Below are 18,221 nucleotides of genomic sequence, written 5' to 3'. Positions count from 1 at the left end.
ATTTAATTCGAGTCAAGGTAATCCAAATGTACAAAATAATAAATACCACTATGTAGACATAATTCTCTTCTTGGACTATTGTTTTTATTAGACATACATCACTTTCTCACGTGAATTTGGTGATTTACAGGTAAACCGTACCTTTCAATCGTATTTACCGTTAATTTTACACTCAAATTCATTGTTTCGATTGGGCACAATTTTGTATTTCTGTATTTAACAGACTTTTAACAATGTATAAACCGTGGCGATTTTACACGCAAACAAAGTCAGGTCGCGAGATCAATGAAATTACGGGATCGTTATTATAAAAAAGACTATCATCATGAATGGTTATTTCATAGCTGAAGCCTGCAATATATTCAAAATGTTGCACAATGTCACTAACAACAACTGTTAACAGTTTCCATTGACGAGGTGTAATTACTATACAACATTTCGAGGCTATATATTCTACATTTGTATTTACACTTCGCAACGATCTGTAAATTTCACGAACCTTATCCTCAAACAATCGACACATTCATTCTTAATATCCACATGAATTCATTTAAAACATATACAATTTGTGATAACCTATATACAAACATCATTTTCATTTAGTATAGAAATTTATCCACAAAATATGTACGGCAAATAATACATTTCTGTACAATGAAGGGAGACTCGTTAATGAAAGAAAAAAAAAAAAACAATGGAGAGTGGAGGAAGTGGGCGTTTTAAAGGTTGCGTTAAACGGAAAGAAGGCGTCTCAAAAGTTAACAACACAAAAATATTTTTTGCACGGTTAAAGCTAAAATAAATAATGTCATTTGCAACTTGAAATGAGAACTATTACAAAGGTTTCATTTTGGTGAGTTTTATCAGTGGAAAATGTTGATGACATGAAAAGTCGAATACTGGCGGTTCTTTGGAATCCTTTTGATGTCCATCGGCGAGTAATTTCAGAACCACGAAATTTGTCTTTGCCACTTTTAATAAGTCATTAATCTGCAAACCAAAGGATCGTACAATAAATAAAAGGGTTAGAAATACAAAATGACAAAATATTTTGAATTACTCTACCTCGTTTATAGTGCTGGCATTTGGTGGGTAAAGAGACAACGCTCGATCCAACATATTTCTAGCTTGATAAAAATGTCGACAACCGGCTAAGTACTGCATTTCACTAGTAATCTTCTCCTAAAGAAATAGAAGTTAGGAAATAGAGATCCGTGTTGCACTAACAAAAAACAACTTACACTCACGTTTCTTTTGTGCATCTGAGCATTAGTCATGTCTAAGAATTCTTGATAATGTACCGGTGGCGGAGTCAGTAACGAAGAAAACGGTAATAACCTATGCTCGTATCGAACTCGTTCCGAATCAAATTGTATCTCAGGAAGTGGTATTCTTCCATCCATACGAAAACCAACTAAAGCCTATAAACACACGAATTTCATATCGCCGATTAAGTTGCGTTATTTTCATGCTGTGAAACTGCTGAAGAAAAATTTACTTTATAATATCCTCCACATATATTTTGCATCGCCTGATACATCAATATTTCTAAGTCGTACGGTCTTGGCGTCGATTTTTTCTTTTTATTTTTAGCACTCTTCCTGGCTCCTCTGCCTTTATGCGCATCATTATGTACATCCTGTTCCATTAAAAATGTATCGGCTCTCGTAATAGCTGATACAAGCCATCCATAAAGAAACTCATACAGGTACCAGAATATGTAATGATATTCGTGTACTGAATACAATTCAAGTTCGAAGCCGCTTAACAAATACATGACCATAACTCGTAGTGTATGATACAAAATCCATGTTCCAAAACAAGCTAGATGCGACCTGGGTGTAACACTTTTTAAAGACAAGGTATGTAAGAACCCATCTACTCTTTCAGCCTGTCGAAATTTTAAACTTGAAACAACTCAACTCTTTTAAGTATCGCATAAACTGATTTTAATTATTTTCAAACTCACTTCATCTTGCAACGCGGCAAAGTCCTCCAATAAATGTGCTAATTTGTCTCTTTGTCTTGCTCTATTGTGACCGGTAAGCTGTAATAAACTACTAAAAAGGCTTACACAGTGTGACATGAAACTATCAACGTATTCCTTGGCTTGGTGATTTTGAAGTAACGTGCTCTTTGGCATTAAAACCGGCGGCGCGATGAAATTCCGCGCCGCGTCTTTCAAAACATCAGCAAAGTTTTGTACACCAAACACGCGGTTTGTTGTTGGCAAATAAACTATTTGTAGCATTGATCTAGATAATATACACGGACTTTGTCGTGAGAATTCTAGAAAAAAGTCCTAAAAAGAAATCAGTGTACTTGGTATTTATGTCGGAAGTCGCTATTAGCTTGCAAGTCGTTTCTTACCAAAGCTGCATGAAATCCGTTCTGGTTGGTGATCATAGTGACCGTTCGAAATCTATTCAATAATTCATCCAAATATTTCAGAGCTTCGGTCCTTGGCTTTATTTTAGTATATCTAGGGAATGTTGGTGGCAATAATCTTTGATTCACCATGGGATCGAATCCCATAATATTTGGATAATTTGCTAAAATTAGCAAACAATATGATATATTTCTATAAACAATCCAAGAAGTAATTTTTGAAAAACTCACATATCTCGTCAGCCTTCTCTCCGCGATTTACCGTCTTAATCATAACTTGGATCATATATGAACACGTGGATAATAGTCTATGACAGTCACTTAAATTTTGTTGCAGTTGCTCTTTCTTCCCCAATAACGATAATATTTGATAAAAGAATTTGGTAAATCTAATTCTGGCATACAGTGCTAATCCACCATTATACTGAAACAAATTAGTAATAATACTTCAGTAATTGTTAATTTACTAATTAAGAAATTATTTTAATTTTATTACACCTACTTCTTTCTCAGATTCTATGTCAATTGGTTTTATTCTACTTTTTCTATGTAATTCTTCTTCCACCTCACGCAACATGGATATAGTCTTTTGTTCAGCAATATCTTGTTGCAATCTATAGCCATAAGTAACACTTTGAAAGTCCTCTTCTTCAAACACTAATGCTTTATTGATACAATCCTTAATTATCTCAATTATTTTGTACACAGCATAACAGAAAGTCTTCAAAGGTTTATCCACTATTTGACTGGGTTGATGAAGGTACAAATTAGTAAAAACTGTTTGTGCCAAACTGTGACCTTCTAACCAAGATACTATACACGCATAGGTCGAATCAATTATTCCTATGACTTCAGATGGTGTCAAATTGTCCAATTTCAGTGCACCAGAATTGACAGCTTGTGTGAAAGTACATGGTTTGTTGTTGCCCCGATTACATAGCATACCAGCATCCATTTTTGGATCCATCATTTCAATTGCAGACATTGCTTCAAACAATCCGAACAGATCATCGTGTAAAAGTTCTCCCAGTTCCAGCTCTAAATGAACACATCAATGAAATATTTTATACCAATAGTACAATCTTCCCTATTAATTTTTACCACAAGTCAGTGTAAATTAACTCTAAAAAGACTGTGCCATAGCTGTTATGTTGAAAACTAAGAGGGAGGCTTATAGAGTTCACATATTTTTATTAATAAAGTGATCTTTAAAAACTAGTATCTTAAGCATAATGTTAATTTCATATGATAGGAAATAAATTAAAACCACATTCAACCTTTTAAAAAAGATCAATTCAATGCAAAATTTACTTATAAAGAACAAGCATCACATTACAAACAAAAAATCAACCACTAAATATATACATTAATTCTGTCTTGTTACTTTCTTATAGCGAGATATGTGTAGCTGAGTTTCTGTACCCTTTTGCTTTTTATTTTCTGTTACATACAAGTATTCTTGATAAATCAAAACTAAATTTTAAACATAAATCTTACATACATAAGCTATGATAAATCATTTTTTGTAAGTATAAAAGAGAAATAGGATATTTTTAAGATTCTTTCACTGATGGTCTCAACAAGATCCCCTCATGGTTTTTCTATCATTAAAATCTCAAGGACTAACCCTCATAAATATACTTCATCAAAAGTAATACTCAAATACAAAACACTGTTTGATTTAACAAAAGGTGCAATATTATTTTAACGGAAAGTGGTCGCGTGTAGAGTGACTTTTATTGTCTTATTTCTAAATGAATGAAAGAAGTAGAAAGGGGGTAAAAATTCGTGAAGCGTTCACAAAGAGAACTAATTTTTAAAATAAGCACCTGTGATGGCTTCGAAAAATTCTTGGGTAATATCCACCCAATTGCAAGTAACTTGGTCGAATCTGCAATGTAAATGTATGTATAAATTAAAAAATATTGCCAAGAATCGCGGAAGGTGTACGTTAGGTTATTTTTCCAAAAGCCCGATCAAGATTGCAGCATTCTTTTCGCCACAATTATATGGAAATGCGTGTAACGTGTAGGTTGATCTCTTTTATTATATTTAATGTCTCATAACTCACTGTGATTCTTTATCCTCGTTCATGTCAACCGAATTCTGTTCTTCCACTATGGTCGCCATTCTTGTGGACTGACCTGTCACATTTAACGGCACTGCCAACAGTCACCAACAGTAAGAAACCATGTTATCGTTTTATCAAAACGGCTATATTTTTCTATTCACTCTAGCGAAGCTTCCAAGTGCTTGAAGCTTCATAGAAATTTCCATTTCTATGTACTTCCATTATTTATACTAAAGTCCCTAGATATACCGACGACTATTCATGTTTTGTTTATCTATAAACCTTAGTTCATATGATTCGTATGTTTCAATAAAATGACTTTAGGAACACTCGTATATTCAAACTTATTCGAATTTACGCTATTTACCTGGTAAATTTTACCAGTATTTTCTGTCGTTGCATGTAATTTTTTGGCAATAACGAATGGATAATAAGGTACGACGAAATAAAGAAAATCTATGTATTTGTTTTTTTTTGCTACAGTTTTAAAGTTTACACGATTATGTGTACGATCTTTTCAGAATCTTGAGAAGGAATTAAACCTACTGCAACAAGTTCACCAGCAATTGGAAGAGTATCATACTTTATTAGGATTACTAAGAGCGGACTTAGAGAAGATTATTAAAAACTTCACCGCTTTAAAAGGTAAACATTTTTATCTATTCGTTTGTTTTTTAATTAACTAAATAACTTGTATGGAAAACTAAATCATAGACACAAAGCATAACAAAGGAAATAAGTAGAAATATTTCTTTTAGAAAACTAAATATATACGCGTACGAGAATTTCTATGAATTGAAATATTGTCCACAAGTCTAAATAAAGTTACAAAATGGCAGCACAAGAAGATGGAATGGATACATTGTTAGAGGGTTCATCAGTTATTCCTCCAAACACTTTGTCTTCCTTAAGAAGGAAATCTATGAATGTACAAAATTCATTGTTAGAAAATAACGATGAAGAAGAACGCTTGGCTCTGCACCGTGAAATGACTACTTCAAATATAACAAATGTAACGAAGAACATTAAACGACAATCTTTGGGTCTTGGCTTTTTAGCACAACTATCGGCACCTGAAATGAAGAATCGTATATATGAATGTATAAAACTTAACAGTGAAAACAAGATTAATTTGAAAAATGCATTCAGCCTTGAAATTATTGATTTCATGACTTACATGATTAAAAAAGAAGATGTTAACATGTCTAATTTGCAAGTAGCCAGTACATCACTGGATGTGAGTACTAAAATTTATGGATATCGTGTAGATAGTGTTCACACAGAAATATTGAAAATGGTTGGTGGATTAGACACAGAAGTTGAAGCAACAACAGATGATTTGTCCAAAGACACAAACAATGTTCAAATAAATAATGTAAATGATTCAAGTAAAACAAAAAAAGCAAAACGAAAAAAAACTAAACATAGTATTTTTAGTTTTGTGGATAATTTGAAAGGAAATGCTGAAATATTGAAACCTTCACTGTGGTTGATGGAAAATGATAATTCACAAACTGCAAATACATTATATCAAGCAATGTTACCAAATCATGCCAACTCTAAGTTTTATTTACATGAATACAATGATATCATTGTTGATACTGTAGAATCAGAAACAAATATGAAAAATTTAGAAATAGATATACTGCATATAGAAGAATTTTTTGAGTTGAAAATATGTCCACCTTTGACTAGTTTTGATTTTCATTGCTGGACCAATGAAGAAAAAACTGATAAAGAAATCAAAGATACACAACCAGAGGAGAATAAAGAGAATAGATTTCAATTTAACTTGGATGCCAGTTTACCATCAGGAGATGAAATGGCTCATGTTGATGATCATTACTTTGATGTTCTCGACACCGAAGAAGATATGGTAGACAAGTGTGTTGCAATAGAAAAACCAGTGGAGAAAGTTGTTGATCTCCGTCAACTTGTGATTCACACTGGGTTAACAAAAACATCTGAATATTCTTTTCTTCAGAAAAATTCGAATATTCACTGGGCTGGTCCTTCCCATTGGAAAATAAATAGTTTTAAAAAACTTTATGGAGAGAGTAAAATCATAGAGAAATGTCACCAAGAACAGGGTACAAAGAAGAAGGAATTCGTGATACATTATGATGAGAATACAAAGAAAGCTGTACTACGAAAGTTTTCACCAGGTCTAGCTTCAAGATTGGAAGTTAAATCCGCCATGATAGAATGGCAGGAAGAAACTCTCACGCTACCGCGAGATATGCATTACAATATTGCAAGTGCTTTTAAACTGTATCTTCATAAACACATATACTTAAGTACAAAAAACAAGGATTCATTAGATGTGACTCATATATCTGACATAGAGGATTACAACTATGGTAATGCTAATGATACGTTAGATTATTGTCCTAATATTCCTAACGAAGATTACAGAATAAACGAAGAAAATGGCGAACCAGAAACTCAAATGATGTTTACTGGAGATAATCTAGTTGCTATGCCAAAATTAACAAATAAAAATACCATCGTGTATAGTCTTCGTGAAAAAAGGATTGATATGCGACAATTAAAGAAATGTATTTGGAAAGCGCTGATTACGAATAATAATAACACACATATAAATACAGAAAGTACAGAAGTACAGCAGGAACCCTTGGATAAAATGAAAGATAGTAAAAATTTTAGCGAAATTTACGGAATGTTGACAGGCATGTTAACAGAAACTAATGCAGAGGCACTAAGTTTTCCCATTCCTTTTGTATCTCTGTTACATTTGGCAAATGAAAAACAATTAGAATTAAAATCTTTTTCAGACCTGTCTGACATTACTATATTGCCAAATTAAATGTATCCCAGTTACGTATTTATCAAGTATTATAAAAGTTTATGTAGGAAGTCGTTAAATATTATACTTTTATTGATTAAATTTAAATAGGTACCTTGTTTCATAAACTATTAATTTTTTTGTTACTTTTTTAGACAAATATGAAAACTATATAGTAAAGAAAAACTTTCTAAGCAAACATGTTGTTTCATTGTTTAGAAACTTGCAATGTTGTAAAAAATAATCATTATTTATTTTTGCAGTTATTGAACCCGAACATGCAACAGCAAAATTTCAACAACCTCGTTCAAAAGACTAACATTGGAATAAAACTAAAATTGCGAATAAGTGTTACTTCAATCGTTTACATAAATTTGTTATTTATTTATTTTGTACAAAATCGTTCAATTGTTCGTTAGATATTTTTATTAGCTTTTAATCAATAACCTAAGTTTCCTCTAAATTACATTTTCCATATATTTCACGAGTCCCGGCGGTACTAAACAAAATTATCATCAATGATTTCTGCTGCAAGATCGACCATGATCGAAACACAACGTTGTTTTCTGAAGTTCATTGGAAAATGTACATCACGCCGTCACTGTCGAAGTATTTCGAAAATGCCGACTGACGATGGGAAAGTCAAGAACAAAGAGTGCAGCGAAAATGACCAAAATCCAGAATCAGCATCAGACTCCAATGACACGAAGAATTCCAAATTCAAGGAGTACGATTGCTTTTTGCCAGATCGAAAAGGTGACGTACAAGTTTGTATAATCGGAGGAGGCGAGACATCGATTTACACGGCTGTTCTTTTAAAACAATCTCGAATGATAAAACACGTGCATCTGGTGGACGCACAAAACTCGATGGCTGGTGCAGTTTTGGATGCAAGTCATATCGACACGTCTACCCGTATAAAGTACTTTAAGAGGAAGAATATAAAACATGCCCTCAAGGAAGTACGTTTCCATCTTTCTAGTCTAAATTATTAAGAAATTAAAAAATTCATTTATATCATCCACAGACGAATATTATCGCGCTGATGGATGAAAGGGATCCAAATACGATGGATTCAAATTTTCCTGCTCAGTTTGAGGCTCTGACGGCGTACACGTGCGAAATGGCCGAGCAAATGGTAACAGTCAGCTCGGACGCTTTGGTAGCCGTTTTTGCTCGACCAGTCACAACAACGCTTCCAATGGTCTCCGAGATCTATAAACTCGCCGGATGGTGGGATCCAGACAGGATCATCGGCTCCACCTCTCACGAACGCATGCGAATGGAGGCAACGACTGCCAATCTCCTAAATCTGAATCCTGCATTCCTATCAATCCCCATGGTCGGTGGGGCAGATCCGTATACCATTGTTCCGCTTTTATCGCAAGCTTGTCCAATCAATCGATTCACCAATGTATGAAAATACAGTCATCCAGATTAGATTATACTTCCGCTTTCCAAGAAATATTGACTGTATAATATTGATCATATAATACGCGATAAGATTGGAACGTACATTCTTGAGTACTTATTAATCACTTGACGGGTTTTGTTTCTGTACGGAACACGATTCTTTAATGTAGAGCAGTGTTTCTCAAACGTCACCTTTCCATGGACCTAATTTTTATACAGTCTACCTTGTATTACATGCTTTTATTTTCTGGGCACCCTCGCGGACCACAGTTTGAGAACCACTGACGCAGTTGATTCCGTCAGCGGTTATTTTCCCAGATATTATGTCAATATTTCCTCGATTCATCTTTACACAAAGTTGATCAAATTTCTGATGTAACGAAGTATTATGCGTAGACGCAACACGACATGCTGATGCGAACCCTGCGCGACTCGGACAAAGAGATGGCGAACATCGAATCCAGGGGACCGACATTGTCAGCTGGAGCAGCCGCTGCTAAGTTAATTCTCGCCCTTGCCGGTGGACTTGGCGGATTTGCAAACGTCGTCAACTACGCTTACGTGCGATCAAACGTGATGCCAGGCTGTCGATTTTTTACCAGCAAGTTACATTTCGGCCCAGGTGGCGTACAGAAAAATTTCGGCCTGCCAAAAATGTCGCCAGCGGAAATAGCGCACCTCGAACAAGCGATCCCGTTCATTAACCAGTACACTGAAATGGCAATGAAAGCGGCTTTCGGACGTAGAAGCGTCAAGCTAAAATGTGTATGAACTCATTCCTTCTCATACATAATTTAATAAAATCACTATTATTTAACAAAACAATCTTATATTAAACGGGATTTCGTCATGGTAATAGCCACCGATCATGTCTTTGTTTTTCATGCAAAGCACGTTTTACTAAATAGTTCAATGGTTACATACACGTTGAAGCAGATACAAACCGAAAAATACCGGTACTAATTTCGATTGTCACGTCTTTCCAGTTTTAACCGACACCGAAATAATTCCTGTCTTTGTATCTTTTTGTTTCATATAAGATTGTATTCCACGTATTATTATACTCAAGCAAAAATAGTAGTATTAATATATCGATTTCTCCTAGCGATCGAGTGTAACACGTCAGCTCTATTTATATGTATATCTACTCAAATGTTTCATGCGTACGTCCAACGGCGTCAACGTTTATTTCGCTTGTTGCATTTCTTCCTTATCGGTACAGGAAGCTTACGTTTCTCCGAGCAATTTCGTTCCCTATCTGATACCATGAGTACTCGTTCGTGGCTCAGTTCGTTTTGCACGGTTTCAAACGGTGCGACGATTGTTATTCCGGTTAATTTTTGACGAGAACGTACCACGAAGTAGTGAGTCTTTGGGCTTCGTTTGTACGCGAACTTATCTTATCGGTACTGTAATCGTATAAATATTTCTATACCTTGTTCTATTGTAGAGAGTGACAAGGAAGAAAAGGAATTCTCGACGGGTTACTTTAAAATCACCGAAACTTTTTTGTAGACAGAACTATCATTTACTTTTTATTTAATTCGCGAATGCAGCTTAGCTGTTAGAAAGTTAAAGTGGCATGGATAAGAACTGCACTAAACTTCCAAAGAAGACTTCTATAATTCTTTAAATACTTCAAATGATTTTTTAATTTTCTAATTTTTTTAATAATTCTGATTATGAATACAATATGAAGAATTTACAGCTAGTCTGAACAGATTATTTATAATCTTCCAATGAAGGAAAATCATACAAATGACTGAATTCTTTCATAAAGTTCTAATAAGTTAAATTTTAAATGTTTACTTGTTTATACAGTAACGACGTGTGCTTATTACTCTTATATAATCATAATATAATTTCGAAAAAGTACATGTCAATAAACAAATTGTATCGGTGAAAATTAATATCGATGACATAGAAAGTCAAAATCGTTTTCGGTGAAACGTATTTCGACGATTTTAAAGAACCTATCCTCGACATCTGTTGATTCGCCAATATATTTTCACGTTCAGGAATAAACAGCGCGCCAACGGAGAATACATATTTCCTTCACGATTTGATCGCCAATATCATGCAACTGGCGTTTGCGATGTGTTCATAGATTATTCAATCTATAAATATCGAAACAAAACTTGGAGGGATTTAAATTTGGATCGTACGACTGCACGAAGATACCGCCCGGCTAGTCTATTTTAAAATTTGCACGAATCTCTTGTTTTGACTTTGACACTTTACGTACGAGGAGCATTATCTTCGTTCAAGGAACAATTTCGCGAATCGTTAAGAATTTTATTGAAGTGTCTACAACATGGGGATCATACTATCAAGATTTCGTGTAAGTTTGTGTCAATATTTACGAAATTGATGTTAACTTTCACTGCTAATTTTAAGGTTAACGGGTTGCCATATCATACTGCTTTACTATGCATTTAGGAATTATTTTGTAGCAATATTTTCCTGAAGCGATTTAGTTATCGATGGCGAACAATATTTTGTTTACTTAATCATAAGAGTTAATCTTAATATTCATATGAATTTACGGTTGACAGTTTTTTGAGGTTAAGCGCGAAGATAAGGATCTCAATGAAGCTTCATAAAAAAAACTAAGATACGTGTATCCTTTTATAAGTAAATTGTACATACTACTTTTATAATATTGTAATTTGCGACTCAAATATTTTAACCTGTATTGTTAAAAACTCTTACATTCGATGATTAATCAAAATGGAACATAATTTATGCAGCAAACTTATCATGCGATTCAAAATTACCATTCAATGGCATTACATTGATCCTGTTTGAATATTTCATTGTTGATCCAAAAATATGCAAAAATAACACAGGGGACACCTCTTAGTTTCATAACCATTGTTCTAAACTATGACTTGTAAAGTAATCCTATCAATAAGTTTGTAAACATGCTATCATGTAAATACATGCTTTTTTAAAGAAATGTAAAATTAATTACTCTTGGTTACCTGGCGAAAACTATTAAAAGCGATGAATTAATATGCTGTACATGTAGTGGTAACCTTACACATTAATTATTATTCCCTGCACATAGTTGGCTCATGATAATGACTACATTTGATTCTATAAATTAAGCTTCTTTTACAGTTGTATGTATATGTAGATATGAGTAGAAATATGATAAATATGAGTACCTTGCACATTTCAGAAAAAGAAAACTACTATTGAAATTTTAGAGGACCTTGACAAGGTAGGGAACTTACATTTTTTTAAATATAGCAGTAAGATTTTAAATGTTATAACAAATGTCTTTTCCAACAGAAAATTAGGGAAATAGAAAGATATGGACACACTACAGAACAGAGGCACAAAAGAATTGTTGGGACTCTTATTCTTTACAGTGTCATACTTTATGTTATAACAGCATTCATATTTTATTTCTGTTTTTTCCCAGCATCGTTATATGATCAAATATTTTATATCATTCCATTGTTAATGTTTCCACTTTTGTAAGTGTTATGACTTCCCATGAAATTTATTCATTTATTTTTTCGAGTTACTTTCAACCCCTAATTAAATGTTTTATTGCCACAGAATTTTGCTTACAAAGAAATTGGTTACATGGTATTATAAACGTAAAATTTCTGAAAATGAAGAAAAATTAAGTACAATGCAGACAGAGAAAAAGAAAATTCTAGATGAAGTCACTGAAACAGAGACCTATAAAAAAGCTAAAGAAATTCTCTTAAAGTTTGCTCCAGATCAGTTGAAAATGACATCTGTAAGTAAGAACAGAACACAATTTAGAATGTTTGTCAAATTAAATTTAATAAAAATTGATAAATGAGTTTTTCATAATTTCAATTATTATATATATATTTTCTGTTTAATTTCTATTCAAATTTGTTTCCATTAACTAAATTTTCTTTCTATTTTTTTCAGTTAACTCCGCAGGTTCGTAGTTTATATTCATTAACTTCTTTTTAAACAAAAACATTTAATTTGCGCGTAAAAGTTCTTACAAGTAGTAAGAAAGGAGAGGATAAACGTTGCAGTAAAAGAAATTTTTATTTTAGCCAATATTTAGAGTATCAACGCCAATAGAAACAACTCCAAATTTAAGAACTAGTGTACCACAAAATGTAGTATCCCCATCGTCTAGTGGTGAAAAATTGAGAAGAAGAGTAGTAACAAGTCAAAATCAACCATTAAATGTGCAAAGTGGAATGCCCACTAATACTGGCCTTGTTCCCGTTGGCGCGGCTCCCATTCGCAACACACCAATCACTCCTTTCCAGAGTGGTAGTAGACCAGTTACTACTCCAGCTATGGGTTATCGTTAGTATTGTTAGGATTACAGTTGTCCATTCCAGATTTTAAAAAATTTTTCACGCATTCTTTAACTGTATAAGTTATGTAATTGTTTTATAAGTAGAAAATTTTTTTTATTTAAATTGATTAATATTAAATGAAAAATAACAAAAGGTAGACGTTATAGATGTGTTGTTTACATTAGGAAATTATAAAGTTTATTGTTTCCTAGGATCGCCTTTGCCGCGCCCGGTGTTTCCTCGTCAAAGAACTTACTTAGATCGATTTATTGATTACATAGTTGGCGATGGTCCATCGAATCGATACGCACTTATTTGCAAACACTGCGAGTCGCATAATGGAATGGCATTAAAAGAGGAATTCGAATATTTTGGTAAACATTTATCATAAACTACAAGAAGAGTTAAGTATAAAGATTCAATGATAACACTATATGTTAAAAATATATGTGCTTTTCTTATATAGGATTCAGATGTTGTTATTGCAACTTTTGGAATCCCGCAAGAAAACAGAAGTCATCTGCACCGAAATTGGAGTTTAATACTTCTCAAAATAGTTCATCATCTACAAATACACCTGAGCACGCGATATCTAATACAAATGTAGAACAAACAAAACATTCAGAAACGGAGCTATCAAGTCCATCAGATACAGGTTTGGACACATTTATCTTGCGTTTAACAATTTTTTTTTCTAATTATATACACGTTTTAGACTCTGATATTGAAGTAGTTGAGAAACCAACGGAAATATCGGAAGATACTGTACAGGCTACCGCACAAGTAAAAAAAGAACATGGTAAGTAACAATTTTATTAATATAGTTAAATATTTCTTTATAAATAACTATAAACTATAGATGAGCCTGAGAAGGAAGAAGTCAATCTGGAAGAAGTCAATCCAGAAGTAACCAATACAGAAGTAGCGAATAAATCCGATGAAAGTGTTGAAAAGATGGAGGTTGATGAATCTTTCTCTTAACAAGAACAAGTTCTTGAAGAACTTGCGACATGAAACTTTTTGTTATGAACTGCACTACAATTGGTGTTGTAGTATATAGGTGTATAGGTATTTATGTATAGCGGAAATGAAAATACTATATTACTTAAATAGTTTATGAAGAAACGTATCGTACCATACTTAACGGTAGATTGTAATATAGTATTTGCATTTGCTATATAAATATTATATTCTCGTATTTGAATGAAAAGTCATTCCAAATTGTTCGTGTCTAATTCTTGTTAGGAATTTGCGTAACTGTATAATGAAGCAAAATGATCACAAGTACTTAGAAGATATTGTTAAAATAATATCTCGTCAATCCTTTCAAAATATTTTTGCTTCATCTATCTGTTACCTATAAAATCGTGAAATTTTATAATATATTGAAGAATTTTTAGAAATCGTTTATTCTTGTAAAAAATCGTAAATTATCTGAAGCATTATAAAAAATGCCCACGTTGAAAATTGTAGTCAATAATCAATTTTATGCAAGACTGCTTATCTTGTCAATAGTGGACATTAGTATTTATAGTAGTTAAAATCGTTCCTTTTCTTTTTTTTTTATGAAATCAGTAAATTTGATTTTACATTCAAATAATCTTCTGTTTTTTTTTTATTATTAAATACTGCTTTTGTACTCTTAAAAGAAGATAATGTGAATCAAGATTGAATTCTATATTTTTTTTAACTGAATTATCTTCTATTAGACTCAGTGTAAGTATTATTATAACAATATATATTTTGTGCCCTATTAATATTTGTTAGAAACACGCAATTCATGTGCCGAGAAAAATTGGTATTCGATAAAGTATACAATAATTACAGTTAATTTTCAGTTTATTGATTAATGTAAAACTTGATGTGATTCAAAACTTGTATTTACATGGTGATCAAAACTGTTCGAATAATTGTTGAAGGAAATATACTTTTAAATTAAATTACGTAATATTAGCATTTTTTCAATTATAATAAATAACAGTAGATATCAAAGGAAACTAAAATAAAATTTCTTACATTCTCCGATCAAAGAAAGGATCCATTGGCTTGGATTGATGTACGTAAATTCGTAATTTGTACATACGTATTAACAGCAATAAAGAACTTTTATAAATTTTCAATATATTTTCGTTCTTAGCCATGTTTGCAGACCTCAATTTGAGAAAACTAGGGTAGATGAATTCGCGCGCAAAACAGCTGTATGTTGCGAAAGAGTGGGGATAGTCAGGATCCTAGTAACTTTCTCCTTAGATAATATACAAACATTTTTACACTTTTCCGTTAGGCTTTGTAGATAACGTGAAATATAAGCATTAATATAAACTCCTCAGAATGTTTGATAATTTAAGAAAATTATCAACACAAAATCGTAGGTTGTAATGGGAATAAATATAAACGTTTAAATGCGCCCTTAAAGAAGCGTTCTGCGTTCAGAAAAGCGCAAAACTATGCTCGGTCTAGCACACGCGTGAATTGGTCTCAGTTTACATGGTAAAAATAGTGCTTGGTCGTCGACGGACTATCGTTCGAGGTAAATCTAACGATTTTTTCGGCATCGTTCAGCAACGATGCTAAAAGAGCGCGAATATCGTGAGACGAGTAACCAACGTAGCTTCCCATACCAATCATATCGTGTGATACGGCTTATTGTCAACGATGAACGTGCGAGATGTTTGTGCCTCGATGATCTTTATACCCAAAATTCGCCGTCCACGATAACACTATTAAAACGTACACGAGTCTAAAAAGGTCGCAACCACATTACTTGTGTCCCTCGTAATTCCTATAAGCCTGTCGCAATACCGCAAACAACACAGGAAGTTTGTCAGTCGCGTTCTTGCTAAGTATTTTTCGACTGCCTTCAGTGGGCGCCATAACAACCGTCCATTTGTCTGTGACAATCATCGCGCGATAAGTGTTTACTATTCGCGCACGATTACGTTGCAATCGCGTATAATTTCCAGTCCGTTGTCGGATTTTATTAACTTTGCGTTCGCCTCAGTCAAATCACGTATTTTCATTGAAAATCGTGGCATGTTCGGTGAGTGCATTAGGTGGGGCGGATTTTGTTAACCCGGTATCAAACACGTGTGGTTCTATTTTGTAAAACAATTGAGTTTTGCTTTGTAAGTCGTACTTAGAATTTCAAGTGTTTCTGTTACTTTCATTTTTTTCTATATTCATTTCATTTTTTCATACTTACAAGAATTGTATTCTGTGGGTCAACTTCAGTATATGGCTGTTGTGAAACCTAATTCAAGGTAGAATGAAAGAAATAATATTTATCGTCATGGTTTTTTGCAGATCAACAAATATGCCTGAACTAACTGAACTTGACAAAGCTGCAAGCTCTGAACCTACCAAGGTTGAAGCTGCAGCTGCTGGATCTGGAACTGATTCGGACTCAGATGATACTCTCCCAGATTTGGATGATGCAGGTGCTGGAGGTACTGTTGGTTTCCCAGGAACCACTGTTCCTGGTCTTCCTATTGACATGGTGTCTAAGGCCAAACAAAGTCGTGGAGAGAAAAAAGCTAGGAAACTCATGAGCAAACTAGGATTGAAACCTGTATGTTGAATGTATTTGTACCTTTTACCATGCTCTTGCTTTATAATGGCAATAAATATTTTAATGTATTTTCCATTATGTTCAGGTTCAAGGAGTCAACAGAGTAACCATCCGCAAATCAAAGAATATTCTCTTCGTAATCAACAAGCCAGATGTGCTGAAAAATCCGGCCTCGGATACTTATATAGTATTCGGCGAAGCCAAGGTGGAACTTCAAAATATTTTTTTACATTTTATTTTTGTAATTTTATTGTATCGCGCGAATGATGATTTTTTATAGTTTCGCAAATTATTAGCTGAAAATATTTGTTGAGAAATTCCTTGGCAGACTGATATTTAGTAAATAGATTTTTTTTTAATATACTTATTTTTACTGACTTGTGAGAAAAAAATATCTTTTTGCAGATTGAAGATCTCAGTCAGCAGGCCCAAATGGCTGCAGCTGAGAAGTTCAAGGAACCGCCAGTTATTCCGGCAACTGAAGCTGGTGGTAGTACTACGGTAAGTTATACAATTTTATCTATTTTAAAAGCTATGGAATGTATGAGTTCAAGGTTACACGTAATCATCTTTTTCTTGTAGGTTGTTGCACCTATACAAGAAGAGTCGGAGGAAGAAGTCGACGAGACAGGCGTCGAAGAAAAGGACATTGAACTAGTAATGTGTCAAGCCAACGTGTCTCGAGGGAAGGCTATTAAAGCTCTTAAAAATAATCAGAACGACATTGTCAATGCTATTATGGTAAGTTTCCGAAATCAACTAGCTAGTGTCTTTTTTTTCAACGCTATATGATGATACATCCTATGGTTTCGTATGTTTACTACAGAGTGAAAATATTGTTGAAAATCTTGGCAGACTGATGAAATTTCGATACAATAAATATTTCTCTGCGTTCAATTTGAAACACTCAGTCGATGATTTTCGTGTATTTCAGGAATTGACGATGTGATGAACCTGCTTAGCGGTAGGGTGCGCTACGTCGTAGCTTGCATTGTGAGGTCGTCTTATTTTATCATCTGCGTCATCAGGAAAAAACATCGTCCTTCTTTTTGTCTCATTACATTGAAAGGATAAAGCTCGAATACTGAGAGACCGGAATTCGCACGGAGGCCGTGATGCTTGGCTCAGAAAAAAAATCCACATGTATATACATAATTCATATGAAAAAAAATAAATACACTAAGGATAGTATGGGAAAGTGTTACTTTTTTGTGGTGGTTATCACGTACCGCTAAATTGCATAAGATGTTCATCAATAAAATAAGTCTGAAGTTGAAACAGAAATTATTATCGACCTCTACCATTTTACAGAAACTGTGTGAACTATTTTCACTACAAACTTGTGCGTACTTTTGACGCTAGATGGCGCCATTAACATAGTGTTTTTTTACCGATACGTGTCGATATATTACCATACTGACAAATCCCGCCATCTATCAGTAAAAATAGGAACTATTCGAGAACAAACTTGAGCGTTTTCCTGATAGAGGCGCTGACCAAACATCAAAATTTTAGTTCGATCTACTCACCGCTAGATGGCTATACTGTCGAATGCGCCAAATTTAAACATTATTTATAAATTAGCGCCAGAATACATTCTACAAATGGAACCTCATTTAAATCACATATACTTTGAGCAAGAAACAATAATATAATTAACGACAAGAA

At 33.6% G+C, this 18,221-nt stretch overlaps 5 protein-coding genes across 10 annotated transcripts; 4 read left to right on the top strand and 1 right to left on the bottom strand.

The window, feature by feature from the left end:
- Positions 1-21: 21 nt before the first annotated feature.
- LOC128891062 (N-alpha-acetyltransferase 35, NatC auxiliary subunit) lies at positions 22-8,908 on the bottom strand. Of its 2 annotated transcripts, none has more exons than XM_054150239.1 (11): positions 8,903-8,908; positions 4,460-4,550; positions 4,218-4,279; positions 2,891-3,426; positions 2,620-2,812; positions 2,371-2,552; positions 1,970-2,302; positions 1,499-1,891; positions 1,242-1,421; positions 1,066-1,182; positions 22-990 (listed from the first exon to the last, which is right to left on the bottom strand). In XM_054150239.1, the coding sequence occupies exons 2-11, from the start codon at positions 4,516-4,518 to the stop codon at positions 835-837; spliced, it is 2,211 nt and encodes a 736-aa protein (XP_054006214.1). In that variant the 5' UTR covers positions 4,519-4,550; positions 8,903-8,908; the 3' UTR covers positions 22-834. The 2 variants fall into 2 exon arrangements, with proteins under 2 accessions (XP_054006214.1, XP_054006215.1); XM_054150240.1 differs by having other exon boundaries at positions 1,248-1,421.
- On the top strand, positions 4,765-7,456 carry LOC128891063 (condensin complex subunit 2-like). Its single transcript, XM_054150241.1, has 3 exons — positions 4,765-4,894; positions 4,981-5,104; positions 5,218-7,456. The coding sequence occupies exon 3, from the start codon at positions 5,292-5,294 to the stop codon at positions 7,284-7,286; it is 1,995 nt and encodes a 664-aa protein (XP_054006216.1). The 5' UTR covers positions 4,765-4,894; positions 4,981-5,104; positions 5,218-5,291; the 3' UTR covers positions 7,287-7,456.
- On the top strand, positions 7,633-9,075 carry LOC128891066 (uncharacterized). The gene is made up of 2 exons (XM_054150246.1): positions 7,633-8,227; positions 8,293-9,075. The coding sequence occupies exons 1-2, from the start codon at positions 7,784-7,786 to the stop codon at positions 8,683-8,685; spliced, it is 837 nt and encodes a 278-aa protein (XP_054006221.1). The 5' UTR covers positions 7,633-7,783; the 3' UTR covers positions 8,686-9,075.
- A 750-nt stretch (positions 9,076-9,825) lies between these two features.
- LOC128891065 (endoplasmic reticulum junction formation protein lunapark-B) lies at positions 9,826-14,933 on the top strand. Of its 3 annotated transcripts, none has more exons than XM_054150244.1 (11): positions 9,826-10,084; positions 10,786-11,019; positions 11,863-11,904; positions 11,976-12,163; positions 12,249-12,435; positions 12,597-12,608; positions 12,731-12,992; positions 13,198-13,359; positions 13,452-13,640; positions 13,701-13,784; positions 13,845-14,933. In XM_054150244.1, exons 2-11 carry the CDS (start codon positions 10,993-10,995, stop codon positions 13,964-13,966), a joined length of 1,275 nt encoding a protein of 424 aa, XP_054006219.1. In that variant the 5' UTR covers positions 9,826-10,084; positions 10,786-10,992; the 3' UTR covers positions 13,967-14,933. The 3 variants fall into 3 exon arrangements, with proteins under 3 accessions (XP_054006219.1, XP_054006218.1, XP_054006220.1); XM_054150243.1 differs by having other exon boundaries at positions 10,697-11,019; XM_054150245.1 differs by lacking the exon at positions 12,597-12,608 and having other exon boundaries at positions 9,827-10,084; positions 10,697-11,019.
- Positions 14,934-15,361: 428 nt separating this feature from the next.
- On the top strand, positions 15,362-17,744 carry LOC128891068 (nascent polypeptide-associated complex subunit alpha). 3 transcript variants are annotated; one of them, XM_054150247.1, is made up of 6 exons: positions 15,362-15,515; positions 16,289-16,553; positions 16,639-16,758; positions 16,959-17,054; positions 17,136-17,294; positions 17,488-17,744. In XM_054150247.1, the coding sequence occupies exons 2-6, from the start codon at positions 16,299-16,301 to the stop codon at positions 17,500-17,502; spliced, it is 645 nt and encodes a 214-aa protein (XP_054006222.1). In that variant the 5' UTR covers positions 15,362-15,515; positions 16,289-16,298; the 3' UTR covers positions 17,503-17,744. The 3 variants fall into 3 exon arrangements, with proteins under 3 accessions (XP_054006222.1, XP_054006224.1, XP_054006223.1); XM_054150249.1 differs by lacking the exon at positions 15,362-15,515 and adding an exon at positions 15,573-16,025; XM_054150248.1 differs by lacking the exon at positions 15,362-15,515 and adding an exon at positions 15,573-16,110.
- Positions 17,745-18,221: the final 477 nt, after the last annotated feature.

Source organism: Hylaeus anthracinus, unplaced genomic scaffold, assembly GCF_026225885.1.
Source record: "Hylaeus anthracinus isolate JK02 unplaced genomic scaffold, UHH_iyHylAnth1.0_haploid 12001, whole genome shotgun sequence".
Taxonomy (NCBI): Eukaryota; Metazoa; Arthropoda; class Insecta; order Hymenoptera; family Colletidae; genus Hylaeus; species Hylaeus anthracinus.
This window is presented reverse-complemented; position numbering and strand designations above follow the sequence as displayed.